This window comes from Pseudophryne corroboree, chromosome 12 (assembly GCF_028390025.1).
Source record: "Pseudophryne corroboree isolate aPseCor3 chromosome 12, aPseCor3.hap2, whole genome shotgun sequence".
NCBI lineage: Eukaryota > Metazoa > Chordata > Amphibia > Anura > Myobatrachidae > Pseudophryne > Pseudophryne corroboree.
The window spans coordinates 27,525,071-27,552,747 of record NC_086455.1 but is presented as its reverse complement, the minus strand read 5'-3'; the positions used below and the strand labels follow the sequence as shown (position 1 = coordinate 27,552,747).

Genomic DNA, 27,677 nt, shown 5'->3' with positions numbered 1-27,677 from the left:
GGCCCTTATACTCCTGGGGCCCTTGGGCAACTGCCCATTGAGCCTATACAAAAAACAGCCTTGATAAAGGGGACACCTATATCAGGCCCCGAGGGTGAGAGGGGCACAAATAAACATTGCCGCAGCGCTTATTGATTTTTTTTTTTATACTGTCCGCTCCACCTGCCGGGTCAGGGCGGATAATCAACATGTTCCAATGAACCCCCACTGCTCCTCCTTCATGGTTACCTGTCACTTGGTCTAGTCCCGGGGGAAGTATTGACATCATTATGCATGATGCTGTGTGGTGCAGCCCTTCCGTATCTCCTTCTGCCACTGCACCGTAGAGGATCTGCGAGTTGCCCAGCCCCTGAGCTAAGAAAGACTGTAGCAGCCCCACCGCTGTCCCTATAGACAGAGCTACCCTGGCTGTGGAGAGTCCCTCCTGGGTCCTTCTACCTTCACTACGTGTGTGTGTGTGTGTGTGTGTGTGTGTGTGTGTGTGTGTGTGTGTGTGTGTATTTGGTGACAATGTATTGGCACATGCAGGGGGGGGAGCGTGGGAGGTTTGGAGGAGAGGTCAATGGGATTTGTCCCAGTAGAGAAGTATGGGAATGGCTCCTGAGGGACAGTGCCCTGATTGCAGAAGATATGTCCACTATCTTCTGCTTTCTATTTTATTTCATTGTAGAAATACTTAATCCTGCCCATAAATATGCTGAAACAGCAATTTTGCATATTTTAAGGGCATAATTGCTTAATAAATAGGCCCCATTGAATTGGACTATTTGGTAGCAGGTAACTTGTAAAAACTATACTGGATTATGACATAAAACAGTTAAAGCCATTTGGCACCACAGCAGATCCAACAAACGTTAGCACGAAACGGTCGCTCTATTACACTAGTGGCTGCATCATTTCACGTCACCAGAAAAATTTGGCCTAAAGTGATTCCAGCCCTACCCCAGCCACACCACATGGCAAAATGCATTGACAGTCATCATCCTAGTTCCCTTCATAGACAAAAATGCTCATTTGCAATTACAATACAGATTGGCATTCAGCAAATTGGCAAAATAAAAGCAGAGTGCAATACCCGTGAAATGTTACCGCCATTTTGCTCATCTCTATGGTTTATGTCTGTCATGGCTGCTTATAGGTGGTCATTCCGAGTTGATCTCAGCCAGCAACTTTTTGCTGCTGCTGCTGCAATCAACTAGTCCACGCCTATGGGGGAGTGTATTTTAGCTTAGCAGGGCTGCGATCACTTGTGCAGCCCTGCTAAGCTTAAAAAATTTCACACAAAACAAGACTAGGCCTATACATACTTACCCTGTGTGACGATCCCTGCGTGTTGGAGCCGGCTTTGACGTCAGACATCCGCCCTCCATTCTTCTGGACACGCCTGCGTTTCACTACCCCAAAAAAACGTCTCCAAGCGGTCCGGATCCGCCCTGGAACGCCTTCTTCCTGTCAATCTTCTTAGCGGTCGGCTCTGCGACCGCTTCCTTTGTATGCCACGACGTAACCCGGCGACGGGCAACGTCGCGCGTGCACTGTGGCCGCCGCGCATGCGCATTACGCACCCGTTCGCACCGCAGAGATAAACCGCTGCGTGCGAATGGGTCGGAATGACCCCCATAGTGTCACACTTGGGGGACGAAAACATAACAAAAATGTTAAAGAGCAATAAAATAGAAACGGTAATTAAAAGGTAAATAAAACATAAATGAATTTGCACAAAACAATAAAATAAAATGACATTTTGTAAATTGTTTTATCATAGTGAGAATGGACAATTGTGTTTACAAACACTTAAGTCTGGTCAGTTTAAATCAGCAGTAACTTCCGTATTAATTGTTGGGTTATGTGATGTTAGAAAACCTTTGTCTATTGTTTCTTCAAAGTTTCCAATTTTAGAAGCATTTCATATCCTAATCCTAAATAGAACATTCACCCTTAGGGTTTTGGATATGTCTGTAAGGCAATGAAGCTATGTAGGGAAATAAGGGGAAGCAGTCAGGATCACAGCTGTCAGTATCTCGGCAGTCAAAATACCGACGCCTGAATACCGCCCCCCTTCTGAATGCCGACACCGGCATCCAAAAGAGTACAACATTCCAGCTCCGGAATACCGACAGCCGGGACCCTGAACGAGGAGACACCGGCCCGCGCGTCAGGTAAGCCGTGGGAGGGAGGTTAGGTTTAGGCTGCGTCCCCGGGGTGTTAGGCTGCGGGGAGGGGGGGTTAGGGTTAGGCACCCCCCTCGGAGGGTTAGGCTGCGGGTTTGTGCGTGTGTGTGTTAGGTTTAGGTAACGGGGATGGGGAGTTAGGTTTAGGCACCTGCGGGTTGGGTTAGGCACCAAGGGGGTAGGTTAGGGTTTAGCTGCAGGGAGGGAGGGTTAGGGTTAGGGGGTTGGGGAGAGGGGGGAACGCCCTTTACTTTAATCTGTCGGCTTACTAACATTCGAAGTCCTGGCGCTGGTTTTACAAGCGCCGGGATCCCAAGCTCCGGCAAATCATACTGCTCCCGGAGTTAAGCTGTGTATTTTACCGTATAGCTGAAAAGAACTTGATGTTTATGTGTTAAAGTACAATCCTTGTTTTAGAGTAGAATTAAATTAAAAATATAGTTTTCTTGAGACAAATGTGATATGTTCAAATAAACTACTTACAGGCACCCTTCTCCGAATCTGCCAGGGTTTCATTACTGGTAAAGGTCCCACACTGCTCTCTTCTCATGTCAGTGTTGCAGAATATGCTTCTGTGTACAAAATTGTGGGATAAAACTTTACTGTGATCAGTATAGGTAATTTGCCTAACACAATATAATATAGAGGGTCAACAGGAAGTGACATACAGTTGTTAACATATTTAGAAACTGCGCCACCTGCTGTCCCTCCAGTATACCTTACACCAGGCATGTCCAAACTGCGGCCCTCCAGCTGATGTGAAACTACACATCCCAGCATGCCCTGACACAGCTTTACCATTCTCTGATAGCAAAACTGTGTCAGGGCATGCTGGGATAAGTAGTTTCACAACAGCTGGAGGGCCGCAGTTTGGACATGCCTGCCTTACACAGTATACCGTACTTGGCCATTAGCTGTTGCTACAATCCAACAGTCAACACACACACACACACACACACACACACGCACCTGTGTACTCTCCAGAAATTATATATATATATATATATATATACATCCTTCCGGGATTGTATGTATGCAGCACAAGCGCGGGCACCCGACCATTTAACTCCGTAAGGGGAGAGCCGGACTTTCTGTGAAGTATATATAAAGTATATATTATTACTATATATTTATATGGCACCACAAAGGGTCTGAGCACCTTACAGAGAACATTAACATAGAATGTGACGACAGATAAGAACCACTTGGCCCACCTAGTCTGCCCCTTCTTTGTTATCTCAAACCCTATTTGATCATTATTTCTTTGTAAGAATATCCTTATGTCTATCCCATGCATGTTTAAATAGCCCTACTGTATTAGTCACTACCACCTCTGATGGGAGGCTATTCCACTTGTTTACTACCCTGTCTGTGAAGTAATTTTTCCTCAAATTTCCCCTGAACCTCCCTCCCTCCAGTTTCAGTGTATGTCCTTGTGTTCTAATACTGCTCTTCCTTCAAAGAATGTTTCCCTCCTGGATCTTAAAATCCATGATATATATGAAAGTTTCTATCATGTTCCCTCTTTCCCTTCTCTGCTCCGAACTATACATGATAAAATCTTTTAGTCTTTCCAGGTAAGTTTTGTGGTGTAGGCCATGCACCATTTTAGTTGTCCTTCTTTGTACAGTCTCTAATGTATTAGCATCCTTCTGAAAATATGACCTTCAGAATTGAACACAGTTTTCTAGATGAAGCCGTACCAATGACAGTGGCATTATTACTTCTTGCTGCTGCCGATTCCTCTCCCTATGCAGGGCCAAATCTAGGGGGGGGGGGGGCGCGAAGGGGGCGACCGCCCCCCCTAACACAGTCATAGCCACGCCCACTTTTGAGCAGAAGAGCTCTACTGGGAGAGCCTGAGGCAGAACGATGTGCTGCAGCTTATACCACAGCAGCACAGAGGAGCCAGGAGAGCAAGGGTTACAGAGCATTTGCCCCTCACTTGCTGGCGTGTGGGTACTAGGGCTAATAAATACAATTACCCCATAGCACAGTCACATGTACATAGAACGATCACAAAGCTCTATCTCAGTCTCACTCAAAAAGTTCAGTCATAATTGAGAGAGGAGGAGTTAGGATTGCAGATGGGAGGAGTTGGGACTGTAGAGGGAGGAGTCAAGATTAAACAGTAAACCGCCCCCCCTAAAGAAAAGTCTAGATCCGTCCCTGTCCCAATGGAACCAGCATCCATACCTCCCAACTGTCCCGATTTTCGCGGGACAGTCCCGTTTTTTGGGGACTGTCCCGCTGTCCCACCCGCGGGCCACAGTGTCCCGCGGTGGGGGGTCAGTTGGGAGGCTCTGTCAATCGCTGCTCTGCTTAGCAGAGCAGCGGTGAATAGACGCTGTGCGCATGCGCACAGCGTCTATTCAGTGGAGTCAGAGGGAGAGGGAGCATGCCAGCGGCTCACAGAGCGCTGGGCATGCCCCCTCAGTGACGAAAACGGGGGCATGGCTCACGATCGCGGGTTCTCCCACAAAGCCACGCCCCCTTTTCATAGGCCACGCCCTTTTCGGGAGCGCGCGCGGCAAAGCCGCGCTCCACAAAACAGCAAAGTTGGGAGGTATGAGCATCTGACTAGCCTTCCTCATTGCTTTGTTACATTGCTTACCTACCTAGAAGTCCCCTGAAATAGTGACACCTAGATCCCTTTCCTCCTCAGTAGTTTTCATTATAGGGGGGGATGTAATAGGGTATGAGAATCAGAAAGTGAGAGATTTTGGGAGATTTCTCCTGTTTTTTTTTTTTTGTTTTTTTTTTAAGTGGCAATCATTTACATAGCAAAATGAGGTTGATTTTGCCATGTAAATGATTGCCACTTTAAGAAAACAGGAGAAATCTCCCCAAATCTCTCACTTTCTGAATCTCATACCCTATGACATTTCCCCCATAGTGCCATTAATACTATATTTAGCCTTTGAATTTTTGAGACCAAAGTGCATGATTCTGCATTTTTTGGTATTAAACTGCAATTGCCATACTCTTGACCATTCCTCTAGTCTACTTCGATAATCACTTGTTCTACCCCTCCTGGTGTGTCTACCCTGTTGCATAACTTAGTCACATCTGCAAAAAGGCATACTTTCCCTTCAATACCATTTACAATGGCCCCAATAAAGATATTAAAAACCACTGGTCCAAGTACAGATCCCTGGGGTACTCCACTGGTAACACTTCCCTCCTGTAAATGTACTCCATTAACTGTAACTCTCTGTTTTCTATCCTGCAACCAAGATCTTATCAAGTCAACCAACTAAGAATCCAATCTAAAGCTTTCAAGTTAATTTAACTGTCTACAATGCGGGACAGTATCGAAAGCCTTACCAAAGTCTAGATAAGCTACATCTACGCCCCCCCCCCCCCCCCCTTTGAGCTATAACATTTGTCACCCAGTGAAAAAAAGTCAATAAAATTAGTTTGACATGACCTCCCACAGTAAGTCCATGCTGTTTGGGACCCTGTAAGTTGCTGAATTTCAGAAATTCTGTAACTCTTTCTTTTAAGACTATTTCCATCAATTTCCCTGCTACTGATGTACAGCTCACTAGTCTGTAGTTACTCACTTCTTCCTTGCTTCCACTTTTGTGCAATGGGACTGCATTTGCTCTTTTCCAGTCCACTGGAATTACCTCTGTAGCTAGTGACTGCATGAATAATTCTGTTAATGGTGCTACCAGCTCCCCTTTAAGCACTTTTAGTATTCATGGATGTATCCCATCTGGCCTCACTGATATATCCACTTTCAGTTTTGAGAGTTCTGTTAGGACCTTCTCCTCTGTAAACGTACTTCTGAATTTCCATGCAACTTAATTGTGGCCCCTTCCCCTCTCTTTCAGTAGTGAATACTGAGCAAAAATAATTATTAAGATGATCTGCTATTAGATTGTTTCCCTCAACAAGACTCCCACTCTCTGTCTTTAGTCTTATTATTCCGCCTTTTGTTTTGCATCTTTTGCTTATATAGAAAAACGAGAAAGAATGGAAAGCACTGGCGCCTAGTCCATATGATCTATATCAATTTTAAGTATACAGTGAGAGTGTGTTCTACTTAAACAGCCATTTCATAAACCTTGATTTAAAGAAAACCCCAAATCGGTGTAGGCAAAATATGAAACACACTTTATTATACTAAAATAATGACATTTAAAGAGACAAATACATGTACGCATAAACTGATAACAAAGTGACTTGTGCTTTGTGCAATGAGTTCTCACCCAGAGTGGAAGGTGCGGTGGGTTTAGCTTATTTAAGCAGATGTTTGGTCCCGCACAGGGATCTTCCTCAGCACGTGGTCACTGACGTCAACAACGATCCTCGCAGCTTGTCACCCAATATTGACACCTGTTCCAGAGACTGCACAATGTGAAAGCATGCTCTGACCACAGGCATATATTTGATGCCGCATCAGACCCTGACTGACATTCTCTCAGTCAATTAGTGTTTTATGCACTCCCTAAGACTGGGCACCATTATCTTAGCTTTGCCTAGCAGTCGCAGACCCAAGACCTATACAGTTATATGATACAAACAGAATGTAATTCAGATTAACTCTGCACTGTCCACTAAAACCCCCATATCTCCCGATAAAACAGATGATTTCTCAGCGTCATTTACAAACCTAAACTGATCTCATCATTAGGAAAGAGAAGTCCATTTCACTTAGGAGTGATTTTTTTTAATTGAATAACTGTCACATTTGCTTCTCTTTGGATGCAAACCATTTGTAGGGAACTGTTCCAATCAGTAAAGCTGCTGAATTGAGGGTGGGGTAAGTCCTTCAACCAACGTGCACCCCCTCTTCAGCAATTTTAAGTTGGTTGACAATTTTTATTTGCTACATCCTTGCTGCAATCACGTTAAACAGCTCTTCTAGTCACGCCAGAGTATGCGACATGCCTATATTCTGTGTGTGACTGCGGCTGTATCTGCACACAAAATGCTACGTTACCGTGTTTTCATGGAGGCATTTTCGGCAAAAAAAAGACACCGGATGTTATCAGAACTGCCCAGGAGCTCTCAGCTGACTCAGGTCAGGCGTCTCCCGCTGCATGGCGCATTGAGGCAAGATGTATGAGGACGCATCTGTATCTCTGACAATGACCAATACAAGAGAGGCCTGCAGGTCCTTTGTCATTACGTGGATCATTGTGAATAATTTTACAGGCCTTGCTCTTGGAGTGATATTGTCGGACGACCACTCCTGGGGAGACTAACAGTGTCTACCTGCCGGCCCGTGGATTAGAGAGGGTCAAAGTGTTTAGAAACGTTTTGTAACCTTTCCAGACTGATGGGACATTGACAACTCTTTCTTGTGGGGTTGTTTGATGCATGACATGTATTCACAGGCTTATGCAGTGAAAGTTTTTTTATAGCAGGGCCACCCAAACCCACAACTGATAGTAATACGACTGAATAACACTTGCCACTCTAATTATCCGCTTGACTGAGCTTGCTTTTTCCGCGCCTGACGTTATTTGAGGAGACAAGTCCTGTGAGTGCCACGTTCATCGCATGATTATATGTATGTGTGTGTGTGTGTGTACGTACTGTATGATTTACTGTTCCCTTTATCTATTTTTAAGACTTATACCCCTTTTCACATCTCCAATGCCAGATCCCACCTGCCGGGTCGGGTTACCATATCAATGGGGGCGGAGTCGGCATGGGGGGCGGCGCTGGAAGATGAGCTCATCTCTGCGCCTTCTCTCCATATGCTGTAGATGGGTACCGGGTCGCATCGACCCGGCAACCCGTTCACACTGCACCTGACCCGGTATTCAACCCGGGAATAACCCTTCTTATTACCTGGGTTGAATTACTGGGTCAGGTGACCCGGGAATTCTCCATGGGCCCTTTCACATCGCACAGCGACCTGTGTCGACCTGGCAATATACCGGGTCGATACCGGGTTATTTTTGCGATGTGAAAGGGGTATTAGATGTCGTTCTAAACAAAATCTAAAGCACAGGTTCTCAAACTCAGTCCTCAGGACCCCGCACGATCCATGTTTTGAAGGTCACCTGTAGATTTATAAAATGTGACAGTTGGTCATACACAGTGCAGCTGCTGGGTGAACCGTGTGGGGTTCTGAGGACCGAGTTTGAGAACCACTGATTTTTTTTAGCATTACTGCAAGTTCTATACACACATTACTAGAGTATACAAAGAAAACACTCAAATAAGCTAGGAGATATAGAAAAAGAATGTATCTGTGCAGGTGTAAACACACTAAGGATTCCCAAAAGCTGTAAACTATTTACTTCTCAGGGATGCAGTCAGTTTACCAGCTGTCAGGATCCCGGAGTTCAGGAGACCGATGCCGGAATCCCGACACCCGGTGATGTGCTGGAAGTCGGAATCCCACCACCTGCCCAGTATTCCTACCGGCTGGTGGGCCCACATCACCAACCGAGTGGGAATAGAACCTATGGCGAGTGCAAACACAGACTGCCCTCACCCAGGAGACGGAGCTGAATACGGCCAGGGTAAAAACTAACACTACCCCTCAAAGGCACAGTCTGGGGCGGCCAGGGCTTAAAGTGATCCTGGAGAGGTGGTGGAACTAACCATGCCACCTTCCCGCCACCCCCCCCCCTACACACACACACACACACACACACACACACACACACACACACACACACACACACTCCCATCACATTGAGCCAGTGCTAGTGTTATTGGCACCCCCCTGCTCCTCTTCATGGCTCTTCTTCACTTCAGCAATGGCGACAGCATGACATCACGTACGCTGTTCCGGAACAGGTAGCCACTGGGACCTGAGGAGGGGATGAATGCTGTCCAAAAGCCACAGCATGTGTGAGTACCAGGAGGGGTGGGCTGTAGATGGAGAAGGACCATGGAGCCACCAGGACCTGAGGATAGGGGAGGTGGCTGCAGGTCATCAGTAAGACTAGCGCTACCTGCATCATCTATTGACGTAGGTGGTGGAGCAGGCTTTTCTGGTGGAATCACTGTACAGGGCAAAGGAGGAGGTGGAACTAGTTCCCCCTACCATTACAGGTGGTGGAACTTAGTTCCACCTCGTTCCCCCCCACTTTAACCCCTGGGGGCGGCCGAACATAGAGAGTATATTTGGGGTGAGACCTGGCTGACAGCCACTGGAGGGGAACTGTGTTATACAAAGGAGCAGCACACTGATACATGGTAACAACGCTGCACAACAGCACGCAATTATATTGTAACAAACACTATATGCCTTTTATCCCGCACAGTGGAATGGTGAATATAATTTCTTTGCTATATACATATATACATTTTTCAATAAGGACTTATAGTTTCTGATACAATTTTGATTATTGGCCGTTTTTCCACTACTTCATATACATGGGCGTATGAGGCTGCTATCACAGGCTGAACGTATCTGTTCCATGTTTTACTGAATGTGAATAAAGTGTCTTTTAGCTGAAATTGCAGATGAATTGATACTATACTGTGACACATAAATTGTTTACTTTTAACGGGATGCAGTTAATAATCCAGCTGTTGGGATCCCGACGTTCAGAATCCCGCCAGCTCTGGAAATACCGGCGGTCGGAATCCCGACCCAAGCCCCGTATTCCCACTCGGGTGGTGATCCACACCACCACCCGATGGGGAATATACACCGGGCTCGAATTGTGGCAAGCTTGCGAGGGGACTTGCTGCGCCCACCGTCGGAATTCTGACTGCCGGGATCCCGGCCGCCGTTATTTAATACCGGATCCCTTTTATCAGCTTTTGGGAAAGCTTAGTGTGTTTACACCTGCGCAGACCATACTTGCCTACTCTCCCGGAATGGCCGGGAGACTCCCGAAAATCGGGTGACCCTCCCGGCACCCCGGAAAAGCAAGCAAGTCTCCCGATTCCTGTGCTCCCCCCTGCCCGGCCGCCCACTTAGTGAGTAAGTGGGCGGTCCAGGCAGTTGATGACGCGATTCTTGTTGAATCGCGTCATCATAGCCACGCCCCCTACAGTATAATGCCTGTAATAGCGGCATTATGCGGTGGAGGCGTGGCTTAAGTGGCGCGATACCTCAACCACACCCCCGCCCCGCCCCCGTTCCGCCTCTGCTCTCCCCCTCTCCTCGTCACTACCCTTCCCCGCCCCCTGCTGATCCGACCTGGCTGCTCTCTCCCGGAGAGAGCAGCTGAAAAGTCGGTAAGTATGGCGCAGACACATTCTTTTTCTATATTTCTGCTAATGAGGATTTAGATAGAATCCCTCATGTGTCAGCTACAAGTATTCACACAGGGCAGCTTTTATCTATAAAGCCCACCTATTGCTTTATTTAAAGCTAGGAGATATATTTGCAAACATGTTTTTAGGATCTATTTTGTACATTTAGCACCACACACACACAAAAAAAAAAAAAAAATAGATAAGAAGTTATGGCAGCCTTTAAGCACTATGGGGGAGATGCATCAGGTCTTGGAGAGTGTTAGAGTGGAGATATACTCAGGGCCGGTTCTAGCCCTTGTGGCGCCCCGGGCAAAAATAGGGGCATAGCTTCATACAGGGGCGTGGTCAGTTACGCCCCTGTAGAGTTGTGCGCCCATTTGTGCCCCCTGTAGAGTAGCGCCGCTTAAAAAAATAAAAAAATAATTAATACTTACCGCTCCTAGACTAGCGTCTACCCGTCTAGTTTCCTTCACAGCGCCGCACAGCACCAGGGGGCACTGACCAACACTAGCGGATCTTGTCATGGCGCAGCGCCCTCCGGAAGGCGGCGCCCCGGGCAAAAGTCCCATGTGTCCGTGGCAAGATCCGCTACTGGATATACTACCAAACAATCAGCTCCTGTCAGTGTTCAAACACAGCCTGTAACATGGCAGTTAGGAGCTGATCGGCTGGAACTTGATATCTCTCCAGTTTATCTTTTAGCTCTTTCCAAGGTTTGATAAATCTCTCCCTTTGTAACTGTGACGCGTGAAGGAGACCTGAAAGTGACCCCATGAACCTCTTTTTTTATATCTGCTGACCTGATGTCAAAAAAAATTATCTGTTATTCAGGCTTAATCCTCCTGCTTCCTTCCTGTCTCGCTTCCCTTTGTATATCATTAGCGTTTTCCGTCAAATGAGCGGGAAGTGTGGTAGTTTGTAGATACTGTCCTACTGAAAGTGACAGCGGTGTCATGAAAAACTTGAAATAAAAAAAAGTTAACATTTCTGTAAAATAATTAGACCGAAAACCACCTGTTTTCTTTCTTATATATCCGTCTTTTATCTGTGTAGTACAAATATGTATTTCTATTGACTTCCCTTTTATAGGATTATAGCATATCCATTCACTTGAAAATAGTGACATCACTGAGGCACAAAATGGCTTCCAACCTCAGTCATAGCAATCGTTCCTAGTGAATGGACAGGCTGCGTTCTCATGAATATTGGTCATCCCACAAATTAGCTGCCCACAATCTTAACTATATAAGCAGCAGATGTACTTAGATGATTACATCACTCCAGTAATATCCCTTAACCACACAGAACTGTTTTTAAACTGCAATCGTGGGAGAGTGAAACAGAAGTGGACTCCTCCTTACAACCCTTCCTTGAAACTGAAGATCCCAGTTAGAATTATGGGGGTCATTCTGAGTTGATCGTAGCTGTGCAAAATTTTGTCCCGCAGAGAGCAAACGGCTCGGAATGACCCCCTATGTGTATTGCCATTACATTGTTTAATAGTCGTATTTGTTCAGTCCCTTCCAATCATTTTCAATTTATTTTTATTTCTTTTCATTAGTATTTAATAGAGTATATTTGTTTCCCTGGACCTGTTGTGCATTCTCGTGTGATTTCTTTTTAATGAAATTCTGTTGAGTTTTGAGGTAATTAATCCACATAGAAGCATACAGTACAAAGGGTCTAATTCAGGAATGATCGCAGCAACAAAATCTTTCTCTACTGTGCAAAACCATGTGCACTGCAGGTGGGGCAGATGTAAAATGTGCAGAGAGAGCTAAGGGCCCCATACACTACAACGATATGTCTGAGGCTGAAGTCGGAGGCGAATTACCTTGAACTGCCCGGCAGCCTCCCGAGCGGCAGGATCGCATATGAAACATCGTATGCGGTCCTTTTGCATATGATGTATCGTATGCGATCCCAGCCATGCCTGCAGGGTCGGACATGATCTGTTGATGCAGCACATTCAATCAAGGGGATCCGATCCGATGCTCACGGGAACGCGCATCGGATCGGAAACACCTCCAAAATGCCAGATTTAACCCGATATATCGGCCCGAATTCGGATAAAATCGGGCATTATCGTCCTAGTGTATGGGGCCATTTAGATTTGGGTGGGTTATATTGTTTCTGTGCAGGGTAAATACTGGCTGCTTTATTTTTACACTGCAATTTAGATTTCAGTTTGAACACACCCCACCCAAATCTAACTCTCTCTGCACATGTTACATCTGACCCAACTCTGCTTTATAGAACCATCTTTTCAGAACCATGATCCCCTTTCATATGTCATCAGACCAGCATACCTCCCAACTTTGGGGCCTGCCAAAGAGGGACATCGGCGCGACATAGCCGCACCCCGGCGGAAAAAGGGGGCGTGGTTTCGTGGGAGTGCCGCGATAGCAAGCCACGCCCCCGGTTTCCGTCACTGAGTGGGCATGGCCAGCGCTCTGTAAGATACTGGCATGCTCCCTTTCCCTCTGTCTGCTAAGCAGGACAGCGAGAGACAGAGCCTCCCATCTGCCCCCCCATCGCGGAACACTGCGGCCCGCCGGTGGGACAGCGGGACAGTCCCCAAAAATGGGACTGTCCCGCGAAAATCGGGACAGTTGGGAGGTATGCACCAGTAACAATTTCTGTTCACATATACAGCAGCAGGTGCCATTTGTGAGCCTGAACTCATGCACAACACCAGGGTCTCATCACGGCAGCTCTATCTGCTCCAGGAAAACCAGAAGCCACCAACACATCCCACAGCATGCTCCCTGCAACAACACCTGCCTTTCAGTGTCTAGGCCCTGTGCCATTTTATCCTTAATAATCTATTTGATTGTGGACATTATTGTGTTGTATTAAGATTAGTCACACTGAACAGCAGAGTCAGGTCACATATATCTAGGTTGTTGTCCTAACCAAAGTCAGAACAAGAAGGTGCTATCAATGCAATCTGCACATACAAGAATGGTGGTGTCATCCGGGTTCTAACACACTTTGTAGTACAGGTTAGAAACTAAAAGTATTGTGTTGTCAGAATGGAGTTTTTCAATGGGTGCAACTTTCACAAATAATAAAACGTGTAATTTGGGCAACCCTGAAAGCCCCCAGGGTGAGACTTATATCAGAGCATCTTCATACACATTATGGGCCGGATTCTGAGTTGGGAGTAACGTGGAATCGGGCACGTAACTTTGCACCTTGGTAAAATCGTGCTGCACTGCAGGTGGGGTAGATGAGATGTAACGTACAAAGATACTTAGGTTTGAAAGAAGAATGGCCAAACTGAAATCTAAATTGATATGTCAAATTAAAGTTGCCCAGTGTTTGTGGTCTGCATACAACAAGGTTTGTCCAAGTACACTCCAAAAGGAGTCTCGTTGGCTTTCTTTACTGAAAAATCCCACACAGTCCTTCACTGACTGTTGGGTGGCCAGCAGGTGTGGAAGTTCAAGCCAGTGCCCAATGCCCTGATTTCCAGACTGTTGGAAGAAATCCCAGCAGAGCCGTAACTAGATACTTTGGTGCCCTATACCACAAAGTGAATTGCCGAACCCCCCCCCCCCTCCCCTCCCCCTCACATATTCAAAATAGGGACAGGCACGCTACAAAAATGTTGGTGCATGGCTTCATCGGGAAGGGGCATGGCCACATAATAGTACCAATTCACATTACACCACACAGTAGTGTTAGTTATTCACATGACATCACACAGTAGTTCCGCTTATACACATTGCGCCAGGTAGAGCCCCTTATACACGTTGTGCCAGGTAGAGCTGCTTATACACATTGCGCCAGGTAGAGCCGCTTATACACATTGCAAAAGGTAGAGCACTTATACACATTGCGCAAGGTATAGCCCCTTACACACTTTGCGGCAGGTAGAGCACGTTATACGCACTGCACCAGGTAGAGCACTTATACACACTGCACCAGGTAGAGCCCCTTATACACATTGCACCAGGTAGAGCCTCTTATACACATTACATCCGGTAGCCCCTTAGACACTTTACGCCAGGTAGAGCCCCTTAGACACATTGCACCAGGTAGAACCCTTAGACACAGTATGCCAGGTAGAGCCCCTTAAACACATTATGCCAGGTAGAAACCCTTAGACACTTTGTCAGGCAGAGCCCCTTAGACACTTTACACTAGGTTGAGCCACATAGACACAACCCACCAGGTAGAGCCCCTTGGACACATTGCGCCAAGTAGAGCCCTTAGACACATTATGCCAGGTAGAGCCCCTTAAACACATTGCACCAGGTAGAGCCCCTTAAACACAATGCGCCAGTTAGAGCCCCTTAGACACATCGAGCCAGGTAAAGCCCTTAGACACAGTATGCGTGCTGACAGTCCTCCCCGTTGCCATCCCCGACACTGCAGGAGACATAGAGGTCTCTTCATCACCAGCACTGCACAGTCCGTGCTGACAGTCCTCCTCATTGCCATCCCCGACGCTGCAGCGGACACTAGAGGTCTCTTCATCACCAGCACTGCACAGTCCTCCAGTCATGGCCAAGGCTGAAGTCCCACCTCCCATCCACAGCAGCGCTGCAGCGGACACTACCTACCAACACCTCGGCAGCAATCTCTGCCAGGGCAGCCAATCAGGAGCACACAGTGCACGATATGCTCACACTGCAAGTGTGCTATGTGACACATTCAGCACACACTTACTTACAGCCCTGTATCCCAGAATGGTGGTGGTAACCCTATGTGTTAGACTACCAGTAAGGGTAAGAAAACCTTCAAAAAGGAATTCTGAATTGATAAAACAGAGGGCAAACTGTATTGTGTATAGCTGCAGCATGCAGTATTGCAGAACGCAGGCAATGAACTACCAATGATAAAGCCCCAAATGTGCATGCCCCAAATCATTCATTCTAAATGCGTACCACTAATAGATTTCTACACTACTTAGAAGCGCTGACTCTGGCTATGTGAATAGCAGTGTTGCCATACATAGTTGGAGAGCTGCTTGTTCTGTCTTCCAGGAGATAATGACTAATTACACTGCTAGAGTCAGTGATATAGCTATAACGGGTGCGGTGTGTGCCCACGAGTCAGTTACTTACTCTGCGCTACATTACATAAGAAATCACCAGAAATATGGTGCCAGCCTCATATTTCTGAAGATACTGTTGGCGCAAGCACAGAAGATAACAAAGACCCCCCCCTCCCCCCCGCCCAGCACAACCACCACAGCCTTTGCAGAAAGTGTATCTATACATATGACAAAGTGGTTATAGAAATAGACCACTTGAAACATCACTCATGTTGAGGCTGATTCTGAGCTGCACGCAAAGTGGCCGCGGCAGCAAGATTTATTACATTATGCCAATGCGAGAATCCGTATGGCTAATGCGGGGGGTCCATGTATCTTCAAGTGGAAAGCCGTGACGTCCACTGATTTTATGCCGGCTGCCGCAACCATCATCATTCGTACTAGCACTTGTCACCAGCTCCATGCTAGGTGCAAGAGATCCTAAAAAACACAGAACCCACCACTCCGAGTCCCACAGAGCTTAGGATGCACACCTGATACACTCACCATTTCACGGAAAACACCGATTTGGCCACGTTCTGTCCGACGCAGAATAGGGCGAACATAGGCAAAAATGTGTAAATTCATATCTGCGCATGAGCTTTATATAAAAACTCGCCGTTTGCATCCATACCCGGAGCTCTGTCCAACTCATAATCAGCCCCGCTACCTCTATATCACAGGTTCTCAAACTCGGTCCTCAGGACCCCACACGGTTCATGTTTTGCAGGTCACCTGTGGATTTTCAAAATGTGACAGTTGGTGATACACAGTGCAGCTGCTGGGTGACCTGGAAAACGTGAACCGTGTGGGGTCCTGAGGACCGAGTTTGAGAACCACTGCTCGATATGACAGTTGTTCCCAGAGAAGTAACAAGACTTTCGTCAGAAGAGTGTTTCTCATTTACATTTCAGCCGTATCTTATCTTTGTGTGTAATGTTCTAGCTGCCATATTTAAATGCTGAAAATGACCGGTATAAATGTTGGGATCATCCCCTTGCTTTGTTCATTGTCCACTTGACACTGACTTTATTATTTGCAGTGGGATTTTACTGTGTGTAAAGCAGAATAAGTTGTTGTAAAACGTATATTGTCTGAATAAAGGCCATTGGGCACTGGCCCGAGCATTCTTCAGGGTCTGACACAGAACTGGCGGGTCACCAAAAGTAATGGCTAGCGTGGGTGATAGCACCGTCATAGTGCTAATCACCACTTCATTCATTCTTCAGTCATGTTAGAAATTCTGTTTCCAGTCGTCTTTTCCCTAAAGTTCAATGTTCTCCTCCCACTGCAAGACCTACGCTGTAGTAGAATGTGGCCATGCAAAACCTATTCATTTATTTTTCAGATATTTTACAAATAAAATATATTAAATTAAATATATTCACTATATTGGACAAAGTACAGTCCACAGTAAGAAAAATGATTTGCTGATATAAATCCACAATTAAAAAAAAAATGAAAACTTAGGAATTTTCTTTGTATTGTTTATACATTTTATGTGTTTTTTTTATTTCGAGTAACTGGAAGCCCAAGTACAGACCGATTTTGGTTATTAAAATAGGTTTGGTTCTGTGCTCATTCAAGAGATATATCTGGGGATAAATTTAATAAAGGTCGATTTTGGTTCTAAACCAAAACTGACCAACATAGACGGATATCGCTGTCATTTTTGAGCCTAAAAAAAAAATCAGTATTTACGAATCATTGGTTTCCAATGTCAATTAAAAACCAACAGCGATGTCAGTTGGTTTCAGTGGCGCACGCAGGGAAGGGGGGTTCCGAGCACCCAGAAACACCCCCCCTCCACCAAAAAAAAATAATATTTTTTTTTGCTGCATTTTGCGAGCCGAGTATTAGTAATGGCTGTCTAGTGTCCTCTGCAGCCTGCTGTCTTCCTGGTGGCACTTGTAAGTGCTTAATAAAAGTTTACTTTATTTTAATTATAGTAGTACATATATATCCATGTGCAGGGCCGAAACTAGGGGGGGGCTAGGGGGGCATGTGACCCAGGCGCTGAGAGAGACCCGGCGGCAGTGCCGTTTCTACTCCTTATCGCCTCTTCTGAGCACTCCTGCTCGGGGGGCGGAGTTTCGCGGAATGACGCGTTGCGTCGTGACGTCACAACGCAAACGCGTCATTCCGCGAAGCCCCGCCCCCCGAGCAGGAGCGCTCGGGGAGAGGCGATAAGCATGAAGGAGGAGGCGGCCGGCGCGAGGGACGTGAGGCGGCGGGACCGAAGAGCGGGAAGACGTAAGTATTCTCTCTCTCCCCCCCCTCCTTCCCCCCAACTTGAAACCTGCCTGCCGCTGCCGCACTGTGTAAAATGGGGACACCTGCCTATGGGGATACCTGCCTGCCGCACTGTGTAAAATGGGGGCACCTGCCTGCGTACTGTGTATTATGGGGGCACCTGCCTGCGTACTGTGTAATATGGGGGCATCTGCCTGCGTACTGTGTATTATGGGGGCACCTGCCTGCGTACTGTGTAATATGGGGGCACCTGCCTGCGTACTGTGTAATATGGGGGCATCTGCCTGCGTACTGTGTAATATGGGGGCACCTGCCTGCGTACTGTGTAATATGGGGGCACCTGCCTGCGTACTGTGTAATATGGGGGCATCTGCCTGCGTACTGTGTAATATGGGGGCACCTGCCTGCGTTCTGTGTAATATGGGGGCACCTGCCTGCGTACTGTGTAATATGGGGGCATCTGCCTGCGTACTGTGTAATATCTGGGCATCTGCCTGCGTACTGTGTAATATGGGGGCATCTGCCTGCGTACTGTGTAATATGGGGGCATCTGCCTGCGTACTGTGTAAAATGGGGATATATGCCTGCCGCGCTGTGTAAAATGGGGATATCTGCCTGCCGCACTGTGTAAAATGGGGATACCTGCCTGCAGTGTTATTGTTGGTAATGTAGATGTAGTGTAGTGTAGTGTAATGAAGTAATATATAGTACAGCATATAGGGTATGTAGTACAGTGTATAGGAGCATGTAATGTAGTGCAGCATATAGGGGATGGTGTAGTAGTGTAGTGCAGCATATAGGGGATAGTGTAGTAATGTAGTGCAGCATATAGGGGCATGTACGTAGTGTAGTGTATAGGAGCATGTAATGTAGTACAGTGTATAGGGGATAGTGTAGTAATGTAGTGCAGCATATAGGGGCATGTACGTAGTGTTAGGAGCATGTAATGTAGTGCAGTGTATGGGAGATAGTGTAGTAATGTAGTGCAGCATATAGGGGCATGTACGTAGTGTAGTGCAATATAAAGGGCACTTAGTGTAATCATGTAGTGCAGTAATGTGGTGCAATGTGTGGGGACACACAGGGGCTATGTGACAGATGCTTAGGACATTTGGGGCACATGAGGCGCAATTTTGTTCAATGGTATCCCCTTTCTAAATATTTGATAACATGATCATTTTTTTGTGTAATGCGGGGGGGGGGGCAAAATGCTTCCTTGCCCCGGGTGCTGACAAGTCTAGTTTCGGCCCTGCCATGTGCATACATATATACACATGTATATACATATATATAAACACACACACACATGGTATATATATACATGTACTGTATGTGTATATATATATATATATATATATATATATTACAAAACAAAAAATCAACCCTAATATCTTGCGCTATACCTCTAGTCTCAAACCAACAAGAAATACCCTCTGTCAGATAAGGTATTAAAAGTAGATTACAAATAGAAATGGATTCTCGTGGGAGCCAATATGCCTTTTGTATGACAATAATTAAAAGTTTTTATTGTACAGAAACAAACGATATTTATCCTAAGCGTTCGTTATTGACACAACCTTCTAAAAATTCATATAAAACAATATTACAATCTTATACATAAATTACAGTTGGATGTGAGGATTTTACAGCCAGGTGATCACAGTCAGAACTCGAAATGGATGTATCTCCAACCAGATGTTTGTGATAAGGACTTTGTTAACCAGACGTTGCAACGTCTGGTTAACAAAGTCCTTATCACAAACATCTGGTTGGAGATACATCCATTTCGAGTTCTGACTGTGATCACCTGGCTGTAAAATCCTCACATCCAACTGTAATTTATGTATAAGATTGTAATATTGTTTTATATGAATTTTTAGAAGGTTGTGTCAATAACGAACGCTTAGGATAAATATCGTTTGTTTCTGTACAATAAAAACTTTTAATTATTGTCATACAAAAGGCATATTGGCTCCCACGAGAATCCATTTCTATTTGTAATATATATATATATATATATATATATATATATATATATATATATTACAATATATATATATATATATATATGCATGTTTAATATGCTGTGTGTGTATGTATATATATATATATATATATATATATATATATATATATATATATAGGAAAAACAATATTATGAGGACGCTCAAATGTGAATATTTACCAAGATTCTTGACCAACAGTAGGCAAATCTTAAAAGCAAATTATTTAATAAATTTGTCATAAAACAGAATTCATTAAAAACAACTCTACATCAACCATCATACAGTTCAATCAATTTTGGATGGTGACCTTCATATAACCCAGGGTTAAATGAAGGTCACCAGCCAAAATATAGGTGTGTATACGGCATATATATGTGTAGATATATATATATATATATATATATCTACACACACACACACGTTTTACAGACCCAGCATATACTGGGTCACCTCAGTCCCCACCCCCGTGCTTGGCTCCACCCAGTTCTGGAAACCCGCCCATGCAAATCCTGTGTTTGCCACTGGGTTTTGCAGCTGTAAATGCCGTTGGTTTTGATCCTGACACACATGCTGGTTGGGAGTAAATGTCTTTGTTTTTTCATCAGAGTATCATTATCTGCAATTGCAAGTGTGCGAAAGCATGTGTAGCAGAGCTGTACAAACAGATCTTGTGCAGTCTCTGCGCAGCTCAGGACTTACTCAGCCACTGTGATCACATCAGCCTGTCTGGGACCGCAATTGACGTCAGACACCCGCCCTGAAAACACTTGGACACGCCTGCGTTTTTCCAAACACTCCCAGAAAACGGTCAGTTGACACCCACAAACGCCTTCTTCCTGTCAATCTCCTTGCAAACGCCCGTGCGAACGGATCCTTCGCACAAATCCATCGTACCCGTGTGACGCGCCTGTGCATTGTGGTGAATACACATGCGCAGTTTAGGTCTGCATTAGGCCCTATGTCCTTTAATATAAAAATATTTTAATGATGAAATAATTGCAGGGCTGGTATGTACTCGGTGTAGCGCCCCCACCCCTCCAGCATCCTGGGCTCAGGTGATTTCTACCCACTCCTCCCCCTTTTGGCGCCACTGATTGACTTATTATGCCCAGGCAGATTAATTATCAGAGCCTGTAAAACGAAAAGCTGCTGCTTGATCTAATTGCCGAGCAATTGTTTGCATAGAACTCCAATTTTGGCTAAACTGCGCATGTGCAGAAGGGGTCATGCAAGATTGTTTGCAGTGCTCCATAAGTTGCAGTGCCGTTTGTGGGCGGTACAGGCCAGCTTTCCCGAGAACAGGGGTCATTTTGTCCTCATTTTGTGGGCGTGCCGAAGCCAGTGTCTGTGTCTTCCAACACAGATTTTCCAACATCGCCAGCATAGATGAGGCGGAAAATCAGAGTAGCTTCAGGCTTACTGATTGTCGCGATGGTGTTCCGATGCTGCATCTTCGCCTTTTGCCCTCAGATGCCTCCTGTGGCCATCTCTTAATCACCCACAAGATCCGGCAATCCATCACTCTGGTCGAGTGGTCAGGACACTTCCATTTCAGTGTGGCCATCTTTTAATTGCATTTTCTACTAGGCGCTATAGAAATCTCTTGGGTCCTCAGATTGCAATATTGGGTCAATTTGCTGATACCTGCTTCATTATCAGCATGTGACCACCCTAGCAAAAATTTGATTTACCAACTTCACATCTGCAAGTTCCATACCACGGGTTGAATAAGTAAACCTCATAGAGGAGACACTGACATCCATCATATGAAAGCACTTTCTATGATTCTTGCATAAAATAGGTAAAATCAGGATTTCAGACTCAGGGCCTAATTTAGACCTGATCGCAGCAGCAAATATTTTCTCTAATGGGGAAAACCATGTGCACTGCAGGTGGGGCAGATGTAACATGTGCAGAGAGAGTTAGATTTGGGTGGGGTGTGTTCCAACTGAAATCTAAAATGCAGTGTAAAAATAAAGCAGCCAGTATTTACCATGCACAGAAACAATATAACCCACCCAAATCTAAAAATCTCCTTCTTCCCCGATGTGAATTAGGGCAAAAAGATTGTGGGACTGGGACTGTCTGAGAAAAAGCTGCATGGTTGGGTGGTATGAATGTTGGTCAGAAAAGTAATATGAATATGAGTCAGACATAATCAGGGGCATAGCCAGGACTTTGTGGGCCCCATAGTAACATTTTGAAGGGGCCCCCGTCCCAATGCTTCTAGAGAGACACTTCTCTGCAGCAGTTGTTAAGTTTATGCCCTATAATAGTGCCCTAGTTCATTTTCTGACCCATAGTAGAGCCTTACTTAATGCTATGCCCCATAGTAGTGCCCTAGTTTCTTTTATGAATCGCAGTAATGCTTAAGTTCACCCTGTGTCACATTTCAGAGCTGCCAGTACACATTATGCCGCACAGTACCCCCAATTCACATTGTGATATATAGTGCTCCCCGTACAGTGCCCCGGTTCATATATTATAAAATTACAAAAATGCCCTCCAGTTCTTATTATACCACACTACAATGAGCAAGTCCAAGGGCATACCTAGATATATTGCAGGCCCCAAGGAAGAAGATTGAAAGGACCCCTATGTACCACCCAATCATGAAAATATATATATCACGTAACTTTGACAGGGAAGGTGGGCCCCTCTCGGCTCTGGGCCCCATAGCAGCTGCACTGCCTGCACCTATGTTAGCTACGCCCTTGGACATAATGTTAACCACCACTGGTCTTAAGAATAATTTAAAGCAGCCCATATCTTTAAAAAAAAAAAAAAATGTATCTATTCTCCATGCATGTCTGTGTGATATCCCATAGAATTTCTAGAGCTTTCAGTATTACTCTTCCACCTACAGACACTGTCTATATATATATATATATATATATATACACATATATATTTAGTTTATTTGTGACGCACACATACTGCGTGGGAACACCTCACCTGGTGGGGCTCCCCAGAATGTATTGCAAAGATCGTGCTGAAACTAAAGCTCTCTTAGAAACACACAGAGTACAAGTAACAGAGAAGATATAAAGCTGCTGATATTAAAATGTCATGCATGTGTAAGCGATGACCTGAGTAACTGAGTCCGCCAGTTGCTATGGTTATGTATGTATAGGTGATATGCTGCACTGACAACTTATATGGCAGTTATAGGGAGACAGCTCAGTTTAACCTCTTTTACAGCTATTTTAAGGGATTAGTTTCATTAAAAAAAAAATGTATTAGTGGTTACATCACAAGTTTCCGTGGTTGAAGAAGATGCAAAACATGTTTTTCTCTAGCTGTCTTTAGAATAAATTCCATGGTAATTGAGGCTTGGGTAAAATTTATTTAGAAACTTCTCATCAGCAGAATGAGCAAATCATGAATTCTTCTATGCAGGTCTTCATTCTTCAGCAGCAATCTCAGCATCTGTGTCAGGGCACAGACTAAAGGCCAGCCATATATCTAGCCGACATTTCTCCATTTCCTCAACCTGACCTGTACGCCATCAGGGAAATAATTCTTCATGTTAAAAATCCCCAATTTGCCAATCCCGACCATTTTCGGTCAGGATCAGGGAATAGAGATTTTTAAACTTGCTGAATATTCCCCGACCCAGATGTTGAGGGATAGGGAAATTGCAACAATTTGTTGCATATGTATTTCTGCATACTGGGTGTTATTCACAGTCCCTGTTCTACGCATGTCTGTCTGTGTGTCTGTGTGCCATGCGTGTGTGTCACACTTGCCTCCCTGGAAAATTGGGAACTACAACATTCTATCAGCCACCCTGTGAAGTGGGCGGGACACAGGTCATGATCACATGTTTCTCTAGGAATCATGCTAATGCATCATGTCATTGGGACGGGGCCACAATGACACAGTTTACAGAGCTTCTCCCCCATCTCGCCCACCTGCCTCCTCCTCTTTTTGGACTTCCCGGGCAGGCAGTTCCCAAAGTCAGAAACTCTGGTGTGTGTATGTGTACCCAGAGGTGTAGCTAGGTGCCATGGTGTCTGGCAAGGGTATGTTTCGGCGCCCCCTCTCCTGTACTGAATTGGTTGCATGTTACATTTGAAAAGAAAAAAATATTTAAAAACCCTAACTTGATGACAGGTCTGGTTCTAGACCTTGTGGATCATAGGGCGAACGTTTCCTTTGGGTGTCCACCATGTTTAAAATAGGGACAATGCGCGCCGAAGGCGTACAGCAAAAATATAGGGGCGTGGCTTTGTGGGGAAAGGGTATGGCCACATAATAGTACCAATTCAGATTACACCGCACAGTATAGTCCGCTATACACATTACACCACACAATATTATCTGTTATTCACATTACACCACAGTACCCCTTATACACGTTATGCCACACAGTAGAGCCCCTTATACACATTATGCCACAGGAGAGCGGCTTATACACATTACATCCCAGTAGAGCCGTTTATACACATTACACCACAGTAGAGCTGCATATACACTACATGTTACTCTGCAGCTTCTAATGCAGAGAGAGGTGCTGCAGCATCAATGTAGAGAGAGGTGCTGCAGCAGCTGGGGCAGAGAGAGGTGCTGCAGCAGCCAGGGCAGAGAAAGGTGCTGCAGCAGCCGAGGCAGAGAGAGGTGCTGCAGCAGCCGAGGCAGAGAGTGTGAAGCAGGACAGAAGTAACCCTGCTGCACAGCTACAAGCAGACAGTGAGACATATAAAAAGGGCTGTAGCGTTGCTTGGCAGGCTGAGGGAGAGGACGTGCCCGTATTCAGCTCCTGCTTGTCGTCTGCTATTTAATAGCATAACATCTAATTTTCAGCCTGCTTAACCCTATTTACCCACCCTGCATATTCCTGGTGAGGACTGGGACCCGAGGTGCAGGGTTTGCGGAGCCAGGAGACGTTACTTATGTGTCTGCAGGTTGCGGCCCTTCACCCCCTTGCAAGGACTTCACGTTGGCTGGAGAACTGCCGCGGCTCTACAGGGCAGCGGAACGGAGTTTCCCATTTTGCCCGCGATCGCGGCTCCACTGCTGGTCTCTCTCCTTCTGAGAGACTCCTCTGGCCGGCGGCTCTCCTAGCTGTGCCTCCCAGCCCTCTGATGTCTGCCTCTGACTTGGAGGATGATTTGACTACGGTTAAAACGTCCTTTGCTGACCAGCATAAATTAATGATGTCCCTCCAGGACAAACTTGAAGATCTGGAAAACAGAAATATACGGAACAATGTTCGTCTTATTGGGTCGCTGGAGTCTGTGAAACCATACGACCTTATGACTCTGGTTTCCCAATGGCTGCCTCAGGAACTTGTCCTAGTCTCAGAAACTGGCTCCATTCTGGTAGAACGTGTTCACCGTATTGGCCCTGACCGCCAATCCACCAGAGATAGGCCTCAACCAGTCATTATGAGAATACTCAATTATGCTGATAAGGTCCATTTGCTAGAAGCCTACAGAAAACTTCTTGATCTCCGGTACCAAGGCGCTAAGATTCTGTTGTTTCAGGATTTTTCATATCTGGTTGCTGTGAAAAGGAGAGTTCTCACCGATCTATAAATGCCTGTTTGAACTGGGTCATCATTTTCCACTGCTTTATCCTCCTAAATTGCGAGTTTCCCGCAATGGAAAATCATATTTCTTTGACTCTTCTCAAGCGGCTAAGAACTATGTGGACTCAGTGGTGGCATGTTCCTGTGGAATAGATTATGCTGATTGACCTCTTATATCCTTTTGTTGGCTACTCACCCCTTTCACAATGAACAGTCAGGTTGTTTGTTGAACCGGTTTGCAGGTTTAGTTTACTTTCTCTATTTGATCCACCGTCTGATAGGTCTGTTTATGATGCTACCTGGTGCTTGACACCGGCCATTACGTGCTTGTATTTTCTTTGGTATCTTATTATCTGCTTTTCTACTTCTTCCTCCTTTTCCTTCTGCAACTTCTTTCTCTTCCTCGTTTCCTCCTATCTTATCATTCACTGTTTTATATTTGGATATGGTGCTCCGTGGATTTTTACCTGCACACTTTAACAGGACTTCTTTGTATGTTGACATGACTCCAAGGAGCACCTCCCTGGGTTCTTATAAAGTTAAAATTGTTTTGGTGTTTTATAGATTGTTTAATTAATTTTCACACACATGTTCCACTGTTTAGTACAGAATTCGGTATAACCTCCAACAGCCTTTACATTACATTAACCCTCCCAAGTCCGCTCGCTGGGACGGACTGGGGACAATTATTTTGGTACAATGTAGCTAGGACTTGGCCTAGGGTGGGAATAGGTTAAATGCTTGGTTTCTTCCTCATATACCCGAGATGCATTTAAAAATTCTGCATAGGGCATATTATAATTCTCTCTGTTTCAAATGTTCCTCACCTGATGCTGATATTGTCCACTGCCTCTGGTCCTGTCCTATACTGTAATTCAAACATTTTGGAAAGATGTTTGTGATTATATTAATGTGAATTTGCATATCCCTTTTACTACCACTCTAGCCTGGGCTTTTCAGAACCAGTATGATACCCACTCCTTTTCACTGTCCAAAGGTACGAAATTGTTGCTAGCTCGTATAGCATCAGCCGCAAAAAAAACTATATTGTCTCAATGGATACATAAAGACCCTGTGTCCATTACCCTCATGTTCCCCAGTCTGTGTTACCTATATCATATGGATTGGGTGGATTGTTCTTTAGACGCTGAATCACGCTCATCAAAAATTTTTGATATATGGCTAGTGGCTACCATATATTGTTACCCTACCAATGCCCACCAGGAATTTTATACGTAAAGTGGTCAGACTCACTACGTGGTATAACATGGAAATGATTACACTGGGTTGTCCGCCTTTCTAATCAGTTTTTTTTTGTGTCATTAATATTGTATATTTGCTTGTCTTGCACCAATAGAGGTTTATACTGTTTCTTGTGCCGTTCTTCCCTATCCTGTATTTTGTTGATACAGTGATATTTGGTGGTTCTCTGTACTATGGGGGTCATTCCGAGTTGACCGTAGCTGTGCTAAATTTAGCACAGCTACGATCAGGCACTCAGACATGCGGGGGGATGCCCAGCACAGGGCTAGTCCGCCCCGCATGTCAGTGCCGCCCCCCCCCCCCCCCTGCAGAAGTGCAAAAGCATCGCACAGCGGTGATGCATTTCATTTGCGGCCCGCCCCCCCAACGGTCCGGCCACGCCTGCGTTGGCCAGACCGTGCCTCCTAAACGGCGGCTTAACGCCGCGGTCCAGCCCAGCGACCATCTCTTCCTGTCAATCAGGCAGAGGCGATCGCTAGGGAACGATGGTGTTTGGCCGTCCGGCATGCGCCGGTGCATGCGCAGTACCGACCCGATCGCTGCGCTACGGTAAACTGCAGCGAGCGCTCGGGTCGGAATGACCCCCCTATATCTTGATGTGTGTATACCCTTTCAATAAATACATTTAAAAAAAAAGATGGCGGCAGAGCTTCGGTACGTGCCGGCTGTCAGTGTCTCCTGCTGTCGCCTCTGGCCTATCCTGTTCCCTACCTAGTCTTCGAGCAGTGACGGACTGGGGCCACAATACAGCCCTGGCATTCGTGAACGTGCGCGCACGGCAGAGGGGCGCGCAGACATGGTGCACAGGGGCGTGCTGCAAGTCAGGGGGGCTTGGTGGACTCATAGCACCCCCCCATTTTCTTACAGGTACATGCTTGCGGCCGACCCAGAGATTACAAAGCACAGGGTAACGCAAGGCAAAACATAGCACAGAGTGACACAGGGTAACACACTGCACAGAGGGGCAGGGCACAAAGGGACACAGGGTAATGCATAGCACATGGGGGCACAGGGTAACATATGGCAGAGTAATGCATAGCACAGAGTTACACATGGCACAGGGAGGAACTACTAGTGGACTGTATGGAGAGTGAGGAGGAGGGGAAGGATGGGTACAGTACCTGCCTGGTGGTAGCCGACTGCTGCGTGTCACCATACACAGCAGGAGTACTGGGAGCACACACTGCCACCTCCCATCACCGGCTGCCAACACAACCTTGACT

The 27,677-nt window shown here is 45.8% G+C and overlaps 1 protein-coding gene and 1 long non-coding RNA gene across 3 annotated transcripts in view; one reads left to right on the top strand and one right to left on the bottom strand.

The window, feature by feature from the left end:
* Positions 1–27,677, top strand: part of RHOJ (ras homolog family member J) — an 86,206-nt gene that overhangs the window by 3,959 nt on the left and 54,570 nt on the right. The window contains exon 1 of one of the 2 annotated variants that reach the window (XM_063947267.1): positions 2,051–2,159. The exons of the other annotated variant lie outside the window; for it this stretch is intronic. Coding sequence (XP_063803337.1) covers positions 2,066–2,159 — 94 coding nt within the window. The 5' untranslated portion in view covers positions 2,051–2,065. Of the gene's footprint in view, positions 1–2,050; positions 2,160–27,677 lie in introns of those variants that run through there. 2 annotated transcript variants of the gene reach the window in all.
* LOC134980435 (uncharacterized) overlaps positions 1–27,677 on the bottom strand; it is a 168,339-nt gene that overhangs the window by 92,514 nt on the left and 48,148 nt on the right. Inside the window, exon 3 of the long non-coding RNA XR_010190395.1 lies at positions 2,655–2,743. This is a non-coding gene — a long non-coding RNA (uncharacterized LOC134980435). The remainder of the gene's footprint in view (positions 1–2,654; positions 2,744–27,677) is intronic.